The 14496-nt window shown below is 41.5% G+C and overlaps 3 protein-coding genes across 3 annotated transcripts in view; 1 reads left to right on the plus strand and 2 right to left on the minus strand.

The window, feature by feature from the left end:
* Positions 1-461: 461 nt before the first annotated feature.
* Positions 462-4250, minus strand: LOC118418836 (poly [ADP-ribose] polymerase tankyrase-2-like). Its single transcript, XM_035824899.1, has 5 exons — positions 4089-4250; positions 2834-3010; positions 2054-2231; positions 1553-1678; positions 462-1347 (listed from the first exon to the last, which is right to left on the minus strand). Exons 1-5 carry the CDS (start codon positions 4174-4176, stop codon positions 1164-1166), a joined length of 753 nt encoding a protein of 250 aa, XP_035680792.1. The 5' UTR covers positions 4177-4250; the 3' UTR covers positions 462-1163.
* A 338-nt stretch (positions 4251-4588) lies between these two features.
* LOC118419631 (protein fem-1 homolog A-like) lies at positions 4589-8263 on the plus strand. Its single transcript, XM_035826107.1, has 4 exons — positions 4589-4715; positions 5878-6054; positions 6299-6566; positions 7504-8263. The coding sequence occupies exons 1-4, from the start codon at positions 4625-4627 to the stop codon at positions 7700-7702; spliced, it is 735 nt and encodes a 244-aa protein (XP_035682000.1). The 5' UTR covers positions 4589-4624; the 3' UTR covers positions 7703-8263.
* A 1353-nt stretch (positions 8264-9616) lies between these two features.
* Positions 9617-14496, minus strand: part of LOC118418900 (ankyrin repeat and EF-hand domain-containing protein 1-like) — an 8484-nt gene continuing 3604 nt past the window's right edge. Inside the window, exons 2-5 of the mRNA XM_035825021.1 lie at positions 11291-11467; positions 10694-10868; positions 10042-10164; positions 9617-9815 (exon numbers count right to left, since the gene is read on the minus strand). Of these exons, the coding sequence (XP_035680914.1) occupies positions 9632-9815; positions 10042-10164; positions 10694-10868; positions 11291-11467 (659 nt within the window). The 3' untranslated portion in view covers positions 9617-9631. The remainder of the gene's footprint in view (positions 9816-10041; positions 10165-10693; positions 10869-11290; positions 11468-14496) is intronic.

Genomic DNA, 14496 nt, shown 5'->3' on the forward strand with positions numbered 1-14496 from the left:
TCTATATTTGGCATTTCTACATTTTTCCAGCGACCTGTTGAGCCTGCTAAAGGCTAGGGGAGATAGGGGGGTGGCTAGTCAGAAGTAGTAGGGATAGTCAGGAGAAGAGTACTCTACAACCCACGTGTCTACAACCAGAGGTACGGCTCCGGGTGTTTTTCTTTTACGTGTTTCATCGGACTTTCTATTTTGTGCTGTCTCCCCATCCAACCGCTGGACGATATACAATGTAGACTTTTACAAGGTGGTGTGCTTTTCTCTGTATTTGCTCCAACAGGAGATGGTTATTACTCTGATCCAATGGATTAAATCCATAAATCTTCATACACAACGTTGCAGGGTCCCTCGTCGATACCAGGATTCCCTGTTTAAAAAGAAGTTTATGGTGGATACTAGGATAACCTGTTTAAACATCAGGAGTTTATGATGTAACGTTAACTGCTCAATGAAAGAAATCCGGAAAGTGTACGAAATTACATTATTTGTCTGGTTGTAAATATGACAGTGTCGAGAAAATGTCAGAGATGGGCAAAAATTATTGTTTTTTTTAATGGGCAACAAAATGTACGTCACTACAATAGTCAATTTTGATATGACTCAAGAGAGCACTGCTATACAATGGTGATGTATAAACACTAAACTGACAAATAACAACAGTTGATAGGCAAACATCAGTAAACATTCCTTGCTGTATTTTTTTCAAAAATATTCTACATGTAAATACTAAGACATTTCTTGACGAGTGTTTCTTTTTTTTGAATGGCGAGCAAGTAAATGATACCAGTAATACAAAAGGCCTTTTGTCAGTGTCTGTTTAATTTCCTTACTTTCAAACTTCAAGTGATTCGTACGTCTGTCTGAAAACAAGAGGATGACCGTCACTACAATAAATGTACATACAAGTATGCGCATGTGTAATACAGTGTGTATTCATCGATCAGTTTCCATTGTAAAATCCAACTAACCAATCATAGACTCGTTCAACCGTTTTTACTTTCTTCTACAAGAGAAATCAAACAAGGTCATTTGAAACGTGCAACTGTATGAGCTTCATTTAGGGCGTCATTTCTACAAGAACGCCAGAATCATATCCTCAGTGAAAGACAGCCATATGGTTTGGTCCTTCGTCAGAGTACATGTCTGTATTAAATGGCACCATGTAATCAACTATGCTTCATATGGCTTTTATCAGCCATCCGTTGTTGGAGGGGATCAGCTTCATCGTGATTGTACGCGTCATGCCCACAGCACTTCTTGTGTCCGACAGACCAGTGTTGTTTCTGACAGTCACGGCTGCAGTAGCGGGTCAGCTTGCACCGGCCACACAGCTTCAGGGTTCCAGTTGACTTGTAGAATGTGAGAAAGGTACAAAAGCTATTCAGTGACTGTGCACAGTACTAGTTCAGAAAAGTTTGTCAATTTAGTTTCGTAGACTTGTATGAATTTAGAAGAAAATATCATAGTACCCACTGTTTGCGTTTATAAAAACATTTATACATACGATAGGATGGAAAAGTATTTCAACGGTGAAAACATCATTGGCAAAACCTACCTGTATCCTGGTTTGCCACACGTAGGGTTGCAGCATCTCAACAACTTGGACTTCCTCGCCTCTTCTACCAGCTTCAAACTCTCCTCATTTTCACCTTTTCCGATTTCTGTCCCCGGCTTGTAGTACCTAGTGGAAGATTTCACTCGTTTAGGGAAGTAGGCCAAGAGATATTAAACTAAATGTTTTGCTGCCTAGAACATTTCAAATAAGGCATGGTTTCATGACATTTAGGTTCTTGTCTGTGGATCGGTGCAGTATAAAACATGCACCACACATGCACAAACACACACACACGCACATTCGGACACACACACACACACAATTACACAATCAAACAGACGCACACACAGACACACACAATCACACACACACTCACTTACTGAAAACAGAAAAAGCATAGCCAAGCAACTCAATCCGAATTTATTTGAAAGTTTGTCTTCATAAGAAATCTCAAATGATCGTCCGTGCTAAATGTATGTTCTCAAAGAATGCAAAGCTTACCTCATGCCCTGTAACTGACCACCAGTTAAATCAGGCCTTGCTCCCAGCTCAATCAGCCGCCGAACTGTGTCGACATGGTTGTAGTTACAGGCTCTCATGAGCGGAGTGTTCTGGAAGCCGTCCCGTATGTCTAATGTTGCACCATGCTGCACCAGCAAGTCCACCACTTCTGTCTTTCCTTGTTAAGAGAAACGGGAAATACATCTCGACTTTCAAGAAAACGTGTGACATCAAATGTTCACGTGAATATCTGAAACGATAGGGGTGAGTAGAAACAGTCTCCAATCCCCGAGAATCGAACCCGGGCCCGCCAGCTTATCCAAACCATCGGCACTGCGCCAAAACAGTCCGGACTTTTAGGTGTAGTGGTGATGGTGTTGGGTTGTGAACTGGCCGGCCCGGAGTCGGATCCCGGGATCCCGGGAGCCAGGAGACTGTTTCTACTCTCCCGCAGTGTTTTAGTGGTTTCTACGCCGGGAATCGAACCTAGGTTTTGGCGGTGAGTGAGTATGTAAAGTAACATGAACAGACACAACACAGCGCCGACATCTGATAGATAATGTGATTTCCTTTACCTAATGAACCTTTGTTCATAGAACGCTTTCAGTTACGTTTAGCACTTTTATAGTAAAGGCTTTAGTTCTCAATATACTTTGCAATTTCTGTAAATACAGTATCTTATGATTGTGTGTTACGACACTAGAAAACAAGATGTAACGTTGCCGTCGATATACAGACAAGCATTTGTTTTGAATCAACATACTACTAGTAGTATAGTACCTTCGGTCGCTGCTCCATGGAGAGGACCAAATGAACTTCTGGTTCTCTTCGACACAGACGCCCCCTTGCGGAGCAGCAGCTTCACGATGTCAACATGCCCCTTGTAGGAAGCAATGTACAATGCTGTCCCAGGGCTGAAGGTCTCGGAGTTCTTTATATCGAAGTCAATGTCTGCACCTGCATTTGGAGATTAGTGATTACTGTTTAGTAAAACTGAATTGTATTGATTCTATTTTCCTATGATTTCATATAGTTGAAATGATTTTGCAAAGTCACATTTTAAAGTGTGCGCCAAATGTTTGCCCTATGCCAAATGAATACCCCGCACGATCTACATGGGGGTTCCGAGTATGCCGAATCAATTTGGTTCTGTTGTCATTTATCCTAAAATTGACAATTAGTTCAAAATATTTACACGTAGTATGATCCATTGACACCTGTTTCCACCTGTGAATGAGTCACCATCGCTTATTGTGTTGCATGATTAGTTAGAACAAAAGGTGATCTACAACAGTCGTTCTAGACTTTTCTTTTCAGCCGAAATTGTCTGCGTGACATGGCAAAGATCAAAAGGTGTGACTAGTGCACATACTGTATTTGATAACTTACATTAGAATAAGCATCTACAGGTCGAATGTCCTATTTTCAAATTCTTTTCAAATGCTCGTGTTTACGGTAATTTTGCTGTAAAACGAATTATGTAAACAACACACTAAAATGTACATGACTGCAGATACTAGGAGAAATCTATAACGCACTGTGAAAAAGCATCAACTTTCAGTGGCGGAGTGGTTGTGTTTTTGACACTTTTGAGCAAGGAGCTCGAGGTTGAGGTAAGAAACAACAAGATAATTGTTATCATATGTTGGGGGGAGGGGGCGATTTTCATGATCAACATATGGGCCAGATCCTTTTGCAGCAAAGTTCATGTCCAGTGGAAGCAGACCATCGCTAATGATGTGTAAGATCTTGGCCCATATGTTTAAAATCACGAATGAGTGAGTAGCCCGCACAATAACCCTCGTGGAAGGCCGCAAAGCCAAAGGAGGCCACTTGATATGAAGATATTACCACACGTACTTTCAGGAGCAAAGAAAAGTCGTTTTCAACTACACAATAGATCACAAACACACTACTCGGGCTACTGTCGTTCAAATTCCCTACAATAGTTAACTTCAACAACTGTAAACTACGACGCGAATCGACATCGTTCATTATCATAATCGCATTTGGGAAGAATTTTATACTAACTTACCAGCTTTCAAAGCCGCTTTAACGCCTCGAAGTGATCCGTTCATGGCAGCATACAGTAGGTCTAGATTTGGCTCAATTATTACCGCCATTTTGTTAGGACCGCTGTTGTCGACACCTTCCGCGCGTCACCATGCGCGCGTGCTGACTGAGTTTGAAGTGAAGAATCATGGGAAGAAATCGTCTTGTCACGTGAGCTATTTTCTGGTCACGTGAGCTGTTGTCGTATGGGTAACATGAGAATGAAAAAGTTTAGAAAATGGATATTGAGTTTTTATTTTTACAGATTTTTCAGAAGAGCGTTTTACATTAGCGAGAGATATTTTCAAGTCTTGATTTTATCAATTAGTTCATAAATATGCTAAAGAAAGAAAAACAACTCCTCATCTTTTGCGTTCTCATTCTATCCACGAGACAACAGCTCACGTGACAAGACGATAGCTCACGTGACCAGACAACTTCTTCCCATGGTACTTCAGTTCAAACTCAGAAAGCACGCTAGCAAGCTGTCGGCAACATACGTGCAGCGTTTCTTACAAAATGGCGAGAAACGAGGGAAATGTGAATGTACGTCTTGTGCAAGCCGCCATACGTGGATCACTTCGAGACGTTAAAGTGGCATTGAAAGCTGGTGAGCACATATTTAAATTCTTTTCGAAAGATCGGATGAGTTCGACAACTAAGTATATTATAGGACATTGAGTTCCGATGACATTTGGTGGGGTTGTTTGTTTCCGTGATCTATAGAGTAACAGTTAACAGTTGAATGCGACTTTTCTTATGCCTCCTTCGCGGCCTTCCAGGACCGCTGGCGGTTTACTAGTGTTAGGAGGGAGCGCTTATTCGCTGATAAGCGCCCGCCAGGCGCGATTTTCAAGGCAAAACAATCAGCCGCTAGCTCCCAACAATAACCGCCAGCGCCAGGGCACGAAGGACGCTAATCTTCAAGAACAGAATAGAACTTCCCAAGTATTATTATTAGGTGCCTCAGGCCACCGAAGTTCCTTCCAATCTAAAAAGAAAGGTGTGGACCGATTTTATAGACATGGACTAACTTATTTTAGTATTGCAACAACGTTATATGAAAGAACATGAAGAAAATAGGAAGACAAACAACAAAAACACATAAAAACACAGCCGCAGCAAAACCTGGTTGGGGAGTAATAGAATTTTGCACAGCACTTGTATCGGTTCTCTTTTATCATTTGCAGTTATGTACATTTTAGTACTGTCCTTCTATTTTACATGTACATGAGCTGTTTACATTTTCAACAGAAATGCAGAAAATGCTTTCGCTCAGTGTTTGAATTTGAAAAGGCATTACACTGGAGCAGTAGATTATTCACTTGTAAATAAGTTGAAAAGTATTTGCGTATAAGTGTGAAGTACCGTGCACTAGCTATAGGCACAACGTTTGATCTTTTCAGTAGTGTGCAGACAATTTTGGTGAAAAAGAAGTATAACACGACTGTTGTGTCTCCCTTTGTCTTTTTGCTCGAACTAATCACGCAGCGCAGTAACAATATCCAATGTCTAGCTCACATGTAGCTCGACTGGCTTGTGTCCAAGTTTTAATCACTAGGACTTTATATGGAAGTCCTTGCAATTCGTAACTCGATGGTAACGTACCGGCGGAATGGTTTGTGTTGTCGACGTTTATATGAGTTCTGAACAAGTGGTTGTCGTTTACATGTACTTCGAAATGACCTCCTTGCAAAATCACATCAACAATATGAAGTCCCGTTTGTGAGTTTCAGTTTTGCTAAAGTGTAACAATTGATCACCAAACGCAGGTGCAGACATTGACTTCGATCTACGATACAGCGACAAGGCAAGCACTGGCACAGCATTGTTCATCGCCTCCCAAAGGGGACATGTCGACATAGTGAAACTACTGCTCCGTGAGGGGGCGTCTGTGGCGAAGAGATCCGCGCTCTCTCATGCTCCTCTTCATATTGCAGCGTTCAACGGTAAGTTGATTCAAAACGAATTTTTGTCGATGTATTGACCAAAAAAGACGACAGCCGAAAAAAAAGAGACAACTATAGCCTACAGACCTATAAAGTATAATGCAAAGGAACTGAACAACTTTTAAGGTCTTTTATCATATTTATCATTTGTCAATTGTTTTTATTTTACCCATTACTTCGCGAAGGCAATCAGCATTTTCTTGTCATGCTGATATGTAATTCTTGTACCGCAAATCCAACTCAGGAGAGACAGAAGTGGTGGAACTGCTGGTGCAACATGGAGCAACATTAGACATACGGGACAACAGGCAGCACACACCGCTCGTTCATGCATGTATCTTCAACCATGTCGACACAGTTCGGCTATTACTTGAGCTTGGAGCAAACCCTGACGTGAGAGAAGCCGGAAGCCTCGATGAATGTGAAGAAGAGAGTTTGAAGATAGTAGAAGAGGCGATGAAGACCAAGCTGTTGAGATGCTGCAACCCCAAATGTGGCAAACCAGGCTACAGGTAAGATTTGTTATTATGATATCTACACCATTGAACTATTTTCACCGTGCTCATTTTGCCATCCTGCCACATTTGTAAATGTTATCAATACAAAGAAAGTAGTAGTTTAGATCACTGTATTATGCTATGAATGTCGGACGACTCGGACCATTACCAACTCGGCCCATCTGCCGGGACAACTCGGACCATCCCCCCTGGACAGCTATTTAGTTGATTTTTTTTCGAAAATGTAATCCCCAACACTAGTTTTATATGTTTATACTCTGAAATGAGAAAACTGTAGGTTGGATTGATTGGATTGAGTAATTCATCGGAACTTTTCGGCATTCCATGCGGCGCACATTAGGTCCTTGACCCCGAAATACGCAGTGTGTGTGGACACGTGGATAGGTGTGAGGCGCTTCTAATGGAGGACAGTAGTAAACTTTACCATTACTTGCTCTTCGGAATAGCTTTAGACAAATAAGATGTGGGTATTGATAAGAGTATGAGTCATTCTTATTGAAGATTAATTGCTAGTTAATGTTTTATATCGCTGTTTTGATATCACCGGCGCCCGCGGCACATATGATGCTAGATCAAAGGACCGCCACTCTGTATGACCAGGAAACTTCTGACATTCTAATAGTAGCAGCTGGAGACAATCTTTATAATACTAGTACAAATGTACCAAGAAATGTCAAATTAACTTTTTTTCAAAAGATAAGTAATTTGGTCCGACTGGTACCTGGGGGTGGTCCGAGTTGACCAGGGGGGTGGTCCGAGTTGACCAGATTTTCAATGGGTCGAGTTAGTAATGGCCCGAGTTGTCCTGATTCCTTATGCTATATGTAGAAGAAGAAAACGTAGATCAATACAACTCGAGTATTCCACCAAAGGTTATTAACAAACTTTGCTCTACGCCATCCTTTTGTACCTGCTACATCATCTTCTACAGGAAAACCGGAACCCTGAAGCTGTGTGGCCGGTGCAAGCTGACCCGCTACTGCAGCCGTGACTGTCAGATACAACACTGGTCTGTCGGACACAAGAAGTGCTGTGGGCATGACGCGTACACTGGCGAGCGACCCGACTCCTTTCAAAATATAATGACGTCGGTCTTCAATTCAATTCAAGTCAACGACGACACGAAATGACTGAGCATTCCTTTCTGGGCGTTATTGATCACACGATGCCGCTATGTACCATATCAAATGCAGCACAAAGTAACAAGCTGCATGTTACCAAACCTTAAGCATTCTCACTAAGGGCATGGTTCTGGTGTATTTGAAGAAAACATTAACAATGTTGTCCAAATGGCCATGCAGTTGTATACTAAATTGTTTGCTTTATTTTGTAAATAGAGTTAACACGGTGTCTACATACGGAGTAATATTTTAGAAAGCAAACTCAGTAGTGCACGTATATAACGTTAAACACGTGTATGTTTCTCTTGTTGTGTACTTTAAATATGAAGTAAGAACTCACTGCAATAACCTGGACTCCTATTTATTTTGCAAGTTGTTTTTTGACTCATTTTGGTCAGCGTAGTACTCCAACATTGTTTATGTTAGTGCTTATTGTACTTATGGTAATTATATGCATAAATGTGATCACTTTGGTCTCATAAATGCAATGGTTTTTGTCCATCTAACATCGTTGTTTTCTTTCTTTGAAACTGTCCACAAGCAGTCAAATAAAGCCAATTCATGCAGTTACCGTTGGAATTTTGCATTAACAAAATGGATAACGACATACGCTGTAACATTCTACTTTGACACGGGATCCAGTTGGCGAAGAACCATTTGTGTTAGAATGAACCAAGAAAAAAAGCCCCTGTCCATTACGACATGCGTGTTTTAGGCGGTTTTGTAATGTGAGGGTACACACATATAATTTCCAAGCAGAAGATATCATATACGGTAGCTTAAGTATGAAAGCTGGCAAAGGAGTGTAGCCAACCTAGGAGTGTGCAGCGACTTATGGTACCGTAGGATATGCGTAGGGAGTACAAATGAGACTTATATCAGCTGTAGACAGCAGGCCAGCGTCATATTACTCTTCAAACATGAGTTGTATGTGCGGAGATCGTGACATCACCTTCTTCTCACTTGACCCGAAAGTGATTGTAATCAGAATGTTGGGCTGCTTATCTCCAAGCAGATGTATCGAGGGCAGCATCCAATGGTTAAAGTGCCCCTGGTGTTTAGCCCTTTGTATATATAAATATACTAGCATTGGTACATTATTGCTACATTACTGGTAGGTCAAAGTGGCTTTTTAGTAATAATAAACAGTAGTTTAGACCATATTATTAGTAGCTAGACCATATTAAGGTAAACATTATGTATTTGCCTGCAATGATACCTTTCTGGGTATTGACTGTTACACTCTTCTTCAAGCAGTAAATATGATCGCTACTTTCTTTTAACCTACCAATAATGTAATAGGTGACTGAAAGCGTTGATATGGACTGTTCCAAAGGGTGCTCATAATGTTTTTTTTTACTATAATAATCATTAGTAACATTACTATTCTGAAGAAACTTTCTAACATAAACCATTCCTCGTCAAGAGAATCTCATAATGAATGCAAGATTTGCAAGCAATGTGCAGCTGCATAAAATGACTTTATTACGCCGTTTGTAAAACTGATTCCGATTCTTGACGATTTTTCTATTTCAAATTAGTGAGGAAATAGATGATGCCAATAATATCACCAGCGCCCGTTACATCTTTTTCTTTATAATACTTCATGTGATTCACACCTATAAATACAAAATGAATGGATGTTCAGCACTACAAAGTAAGTATTATCATGTGAATGTGAAGTTTAATTTGTAATAAGCCGTCACCCTACATAGACAATTACAACCTGTTTGCTTCCTTTTTTCTTCCAAGATAACTCAAAAAAGGTCAATCAAACAGTATCTTAGCCTTAAAGTTTGACAACATGTCATTTACTTTGTAGTACATTTGATATTTCTGTAATTTTCACTAATTCTTCGTACGGAATGACAAGTCAATTTCTGCCGTCGTTAACTTAAAAACATGTAAAAAAAGTAAAAATGAGTAGAGTCATGTTTGTTATTCCTCTTCAAGGGCGAGTTTTGTCAACGACATAACTATCCTTTCGTACGGGTCAGTTTGCTCATAAGAGTACACGTCATGCCCACAGCAATTCTTGTGTCCGACAGTCCAGTGTTGTTTCTGACAGTCACGGCTGCAGTAGCGGGTCAGCTTGCACCGGCCACACAGCTTTAGGGTTTTCCTGTACAAGATAAACAAGGTATTCAGGAATCTTTTTGATTTACGTTTTCAAGCTACAAAGAAGTGTAGAAATACAGAAATACACGGGATTGTACAGTATGTTCTTGCCATCACATACCTAACGCACTTGTATTAGCACCTCACTTTTATATCCAAAAGCCGTTTGCACGTAGGACAAGAAAACAATGGTGAAAAATTACTGTGTAGCGGTCATCAGGAAAACCTACCTGTAGCCAGGTTTGCCACACTTCGGGTTGCAGCATCTCAACAGCTTGGTCTTCCTCGCCTCTTCTATCAGGTTATAACTCTCTTCCACAGAACAACGATTTTCGGCGACTTCTTCCCTTAAGCTAGTGGAAGACATGACACATTTAGGGAACAGCTAGGTCATCAGATACCAATACATACACTTCTCTTAGAACGCAAGGTGTAGGGGATTTCAAAACATGCACCATACGCATGTTATAACTTATTTTCAATATATTATAAGCACGCAAACACATATTACACATCAGACACACACACGCATACACACCTCACAATATCACACCAACCTTACACGCACGCACACACCTTAGACGCGCGCGCACACACACACCTAACGCACACACAACACACACACACACACACACATACACACCTCACAATATCACACGCACCTTAAACGCGCGAGCACACACACACACCTCACGCACACACAACACACACACCTCACGCACCTCAATATCACACACACCTCACACGCATGCACGCACACACAGCACAGTGTGACACACACACACAAGCTCCACACACTAAAAGATACTCAAAAGTCTCCGTCCAGTTCGTCTACATAAGAAACCATCGTTCATATTTCTGATTTAAGAATGTGATACTTGCCTCTGTGCGATATGGCCGTCGTCCAAATCAGGCCTTGCTCCAAGCTCAATCAGTCGCCGAACCGTGTTGACATGGTTGTTGACACAAGCGGTCATGAGTGGTGTGTTCTGGTACCAGTCCAGTACGTCTACTGTTGCACCATGCTGCACCAGTAAGTCCACTATTTCTGTCCTCCCTAGGTTGGATTTGCGACACAAGAACAAAATTCGTCTTTCGTAGAACTACGTACATTGCTATGGAATAAGCTCCCAAGGACTTGCTTCCCCATGGGGTACAATCTGAAACTGTTCAAGTCAAGGGTTAACAGACATCTTGCTTCACAATACAGTATTGTAACCCAAAACGCTTGAGTGGCTCCATTAACTTTGTTCTGCATGCGGTGAATCCTAAGTAAATAAAAAAATGTATAGTATCAAACAAACGTTGGTATTCCTTAGTGGTATTCCTTACAATACGTCGAAAATATCTAATAGGTTATTTCATTCACCGTATTGTTTTTTCAGCCTCTACGACAATAAAAGTAGTATATCTTTCTAGTTTTTAGCTGCGAGCACCATATCTTTTTACAGGAATTTAATTCGATTTTATTTGATTTACCTTCGTACGCTGCTCCATGGAGAGGGGTGAATGCACTAAACGTTCTCTTCACCAAAGACGCCCCCTTGCGGAGCAGTAGCCTCACAATGTCCACATGCCCCAGGTCACAAGCTATGAACAGCGCTGTACCAATGAGTGTGGCATTGCTGGCCGGCTCTTCGTAGTCAATGTCTGCACCTGCGTTTCATGATCCGTGATTTAGTAAGGATTAGTTACAAATGTGAAATTTCAGGACGTTAATATGAATTTGCAAAAGGAGTTTAAAAAAAGAGTCAAAGCGGCGATCACATTACCGACCACCACTGATCACTACTTGATGAGCACAATATAAACTCGGCACGTGAATATCAAATTTGGTAGACCATACTTACGTTGCCGTTTCTATATCAATTTCAACGTATACTGTAAATGCAGAAATGTTCGCGGTGGATTAATATTCTCGGTCTTCGCGGTGACCACTGTACCGCGAACATTTTTCTATTGTGGCATTAGACTGCAGTCTATGGTGTAACCGCGAGAGAAGGGGCTGCACGAGCAACCTCCATGGAGGAGCTCCACAGAGCTCCTCCATGGAGGTTGCTCGTGCAGACCTCTAGCTCCACGGAGCGGGCTCTACGCACTCATGAATGCAAACACTTGGTTCTCGTCACCTTCATGAATTTTTTTTTAAAAACTCCATGGAGAAGCTTCTCTCGTAGAAGAAAAACAAACGGGGACGGGCTGAACTAGCACCTTAAACAAATTGTTGGCAAGGCTCTATGGAGATATCGTAAATGACAAAGATACACAGAACGGAGAGCAGAGCAAGCAACCTCTACAAACTATGAATGTAAACATACTGTTAACAACAAACACACAGAGCCGATAGCTGATCAAGCAGCTCCACGGGCTATATGAATGTAAACACTTGGTTCACGTCACCATAAACAATTCGGTGTTAGGGCTCTATACAGGGATACTGTAAACAACAAACACACGGAGCCGATAGCTGATCAAGCAGCTCCACGGGCTATATGAATGTAAACACTTGGTTCACGTCACCATCAACAAATCGGTGTTTAGGGCTCTATACAGGGATACTGTAAAACAAAACACACGGAGCCGATAGCTGATCAAGCAGCTCTACGGGCTATATAAATGTAAACACTTGGTTCACGTCACCATCAACAAATCGGTGTTAGGGCTCTATACAGGGATACTGTAAACAAGAAACACACGGAGCCGATAGCTGATCAAGCAGCTCCACGGGCTATATGAATGTAAACACTTGGTTCACGTCACCATCAACAAATCGGTGTTTAGGGCTCTATACAGGGATACTGTAAAACAAAACAGACGGAGCCGATAGCTGATCAAGCAGCTCCACGGGCTATATGAATGTAAACACTTGGTTCACGTCACCATCAACAAATCGGTGTTTAGGGCTCTATACAGGGATACTGTAAACAAGAAACACACGGAGCCGATAGCTGATCAAGCAGCTCCACGGGCTATATGAATGTAAACACTTGGTTCACGTCACCATCAACAAATCGGTGTTTAGGGCTCCATACAGAGATACTGTAAACAACAAACACACAGAGCCGATAGCTGACCGAGCACCTCTACGCACTATGAATATAAACAAGGAGGTTACAAATCATGCGGACAAATCAATACTCATTACCTAACGTACCATTGAATTACCCAAGAAAGTGAATATTTTTTTCTTCAAGCGGATTTTTGGTCACAGAATGGTGAGTTGGGAAAAGTAGTCGGAATTTATCGGTTCGCTCCCTTCACGTGGGGACCCAACCTCTGCTAGGAGAATAGATACTTGTTTGTTTCCCATTGTAAAGAATGAGGAAACTTTGCACCTTCATGCTAATAACTGTTATTGGTTTACTTCAGCCCTGTGACAAGTTTGTAGAGATCTGTTGGTCCACTACGAAAAAAAAACACATATGGCTTCATAAAGATATAAATTTAACCTGTTATGAGGAGATCTCCAAAGCCAGGGGTGCCTGTTTTAATAAGAAATTAAAGAATATAACGGCTTTCATAAGAGTTTAATGGAATATATACGAATTTATAGTTATTTTAAACGATTCATTACCAAACAACACACGGATTTGAATTCAAAAGAGGTTTGCGAAATGCACACGATATATTTACGATTAGTAGAGCTCGTTTGAATTCCGTAATCCTAATCTCAAAGAAAGTTCTTGGTGTCTGAGAAGAAATCAAAACAACCCATTCATTGAATGAAGAGGTTTGTTGGCTCTCGCCAGGAAAGCTAAAAGTTCGCACCTCCGTGCTAATCCGAAATCGCCCCAGAGCGCGACCTTACCACGCCAGGACACTGACGCCGGAAGCAGCTGACTGACTGGGCGTATAACTTTCCAAGCAGATGTTGGTGGAGTAAAGTGTGACCAGCCCAAAGGTCACTTTTCCCCGCTGGTCCTACCGGCATATGAGAAGTTGACAATGTTGAAGACTCTAGCAACCTGTACATGCTTGCTTGGAGAGTGGGTCATGTAGTCTGGTAGAACAAAAATGATAAAAGCTCCGTGGGAAGAGTAATGTCAAAGTACAGTTTGCGCAAACTATCTTTGACTACTAGTATTGATTCAATATTAATCTCAAAGGTTTTGATATTGAACACGAGTTTGTAAGCTCCTCACAATTCAGGCAAAAGACAACTTTTGTGCTCACTACACTCCGTCTGAGTTTGGTACTTATTAACCTTTAAATAATCGGCCATTGTAGGATCTCCTTGGAGATTAAAGAAACACACGAATCTGACTTAATTCATATGAGTTTTACGGAATCCATACGATCCTTAGAGCTCGTATGAATCCCGCAAATATGTCCTGAATACACCCCTGTTAAGACAGACATGGTACATGTATTGCTTCACCTTCAAGAAATCATATTCCACAAACCACCCCCTTCCCGCCACACTCACAGACACAAACACTACTGTAACAATGATTTTTTTTTCCTTTCATGGCAAATTAAAACAACCCGTTCATTGAATGAAGCAATCGGTGAATTGTTTGTCGCTCTCGCAAAGAAAGCTGGAAGTTTACACCCTAGTCTCTACCAGACTCCGGATCGCTGGAAAAATCGTAGAAATGGAACAAATAGAGGAGTAAGCCGGCCAGAGGAATATAACCGGCCAGGGAACAGCACGCGATCCACGGATCGCGAGCTGTTCCCTGGCC

This window comes from Branchiostoma floridae, chromosome 7, assembly GCF_000003815.2.
Source record: "Branchiostoma floridae strain S238N-H82 chromosome 7, Bfl_VNyyK, whole genome shotgun sequence".
In the NCBI taxonomy this organism is placed as follows: Eukaryota; Metazoa; Chordata; class Leptocardii; order Amphioxiformes; family Branchiostomatidae; genus Branchiostoma; species Branchiostoma floridae.

Bases quoted from the DNA above. Each gene is read 5' to 3' on its own strand.
- LOC118418836 (XM_035824899.1), bottom strand. From the start codon at position 4,176: ATGGCGGTAATAATTGAGCCAAATCTAGACCTACTGTATGCTGCCATG. The intron at 3,011-4,088 runs GTAAGTTAGTAT...CTCCAAATGCAG, and splicing joins TAAAGCGGCTTTGAAAGCTG to GTGCAGACATTGACTTCGAT. The intron at 2,232-2,833 runs GTACTATACTAC...TCTCTTAACAAG, and splicing joins CCATGGAGCAGCGACCGAAG to GAAAGACAGAAGTGGTGGAC.
- LOC118419631 (XM_035826107.1), top strand. From the start codon at position 4,625: ATGGCGAGAAACGAGGGAAATGTGAATGTACGTCTTGTGCAAGCCGCC. The intron at 4,716-5,877 runs GTGAGCACATAT...CACCAAACGCAG, and splicing joins TAAAGTGGCATTGAAAGCTG to GTGCAGACATTGACTTCGAT. The intron at 6,567-7,503 runs GTAAGATTTGTT...CATCTTCTACAG, and splicing joins TGTGGCAAACCAGGCTACAG to GAAAACCGGAACCCTGAAGC.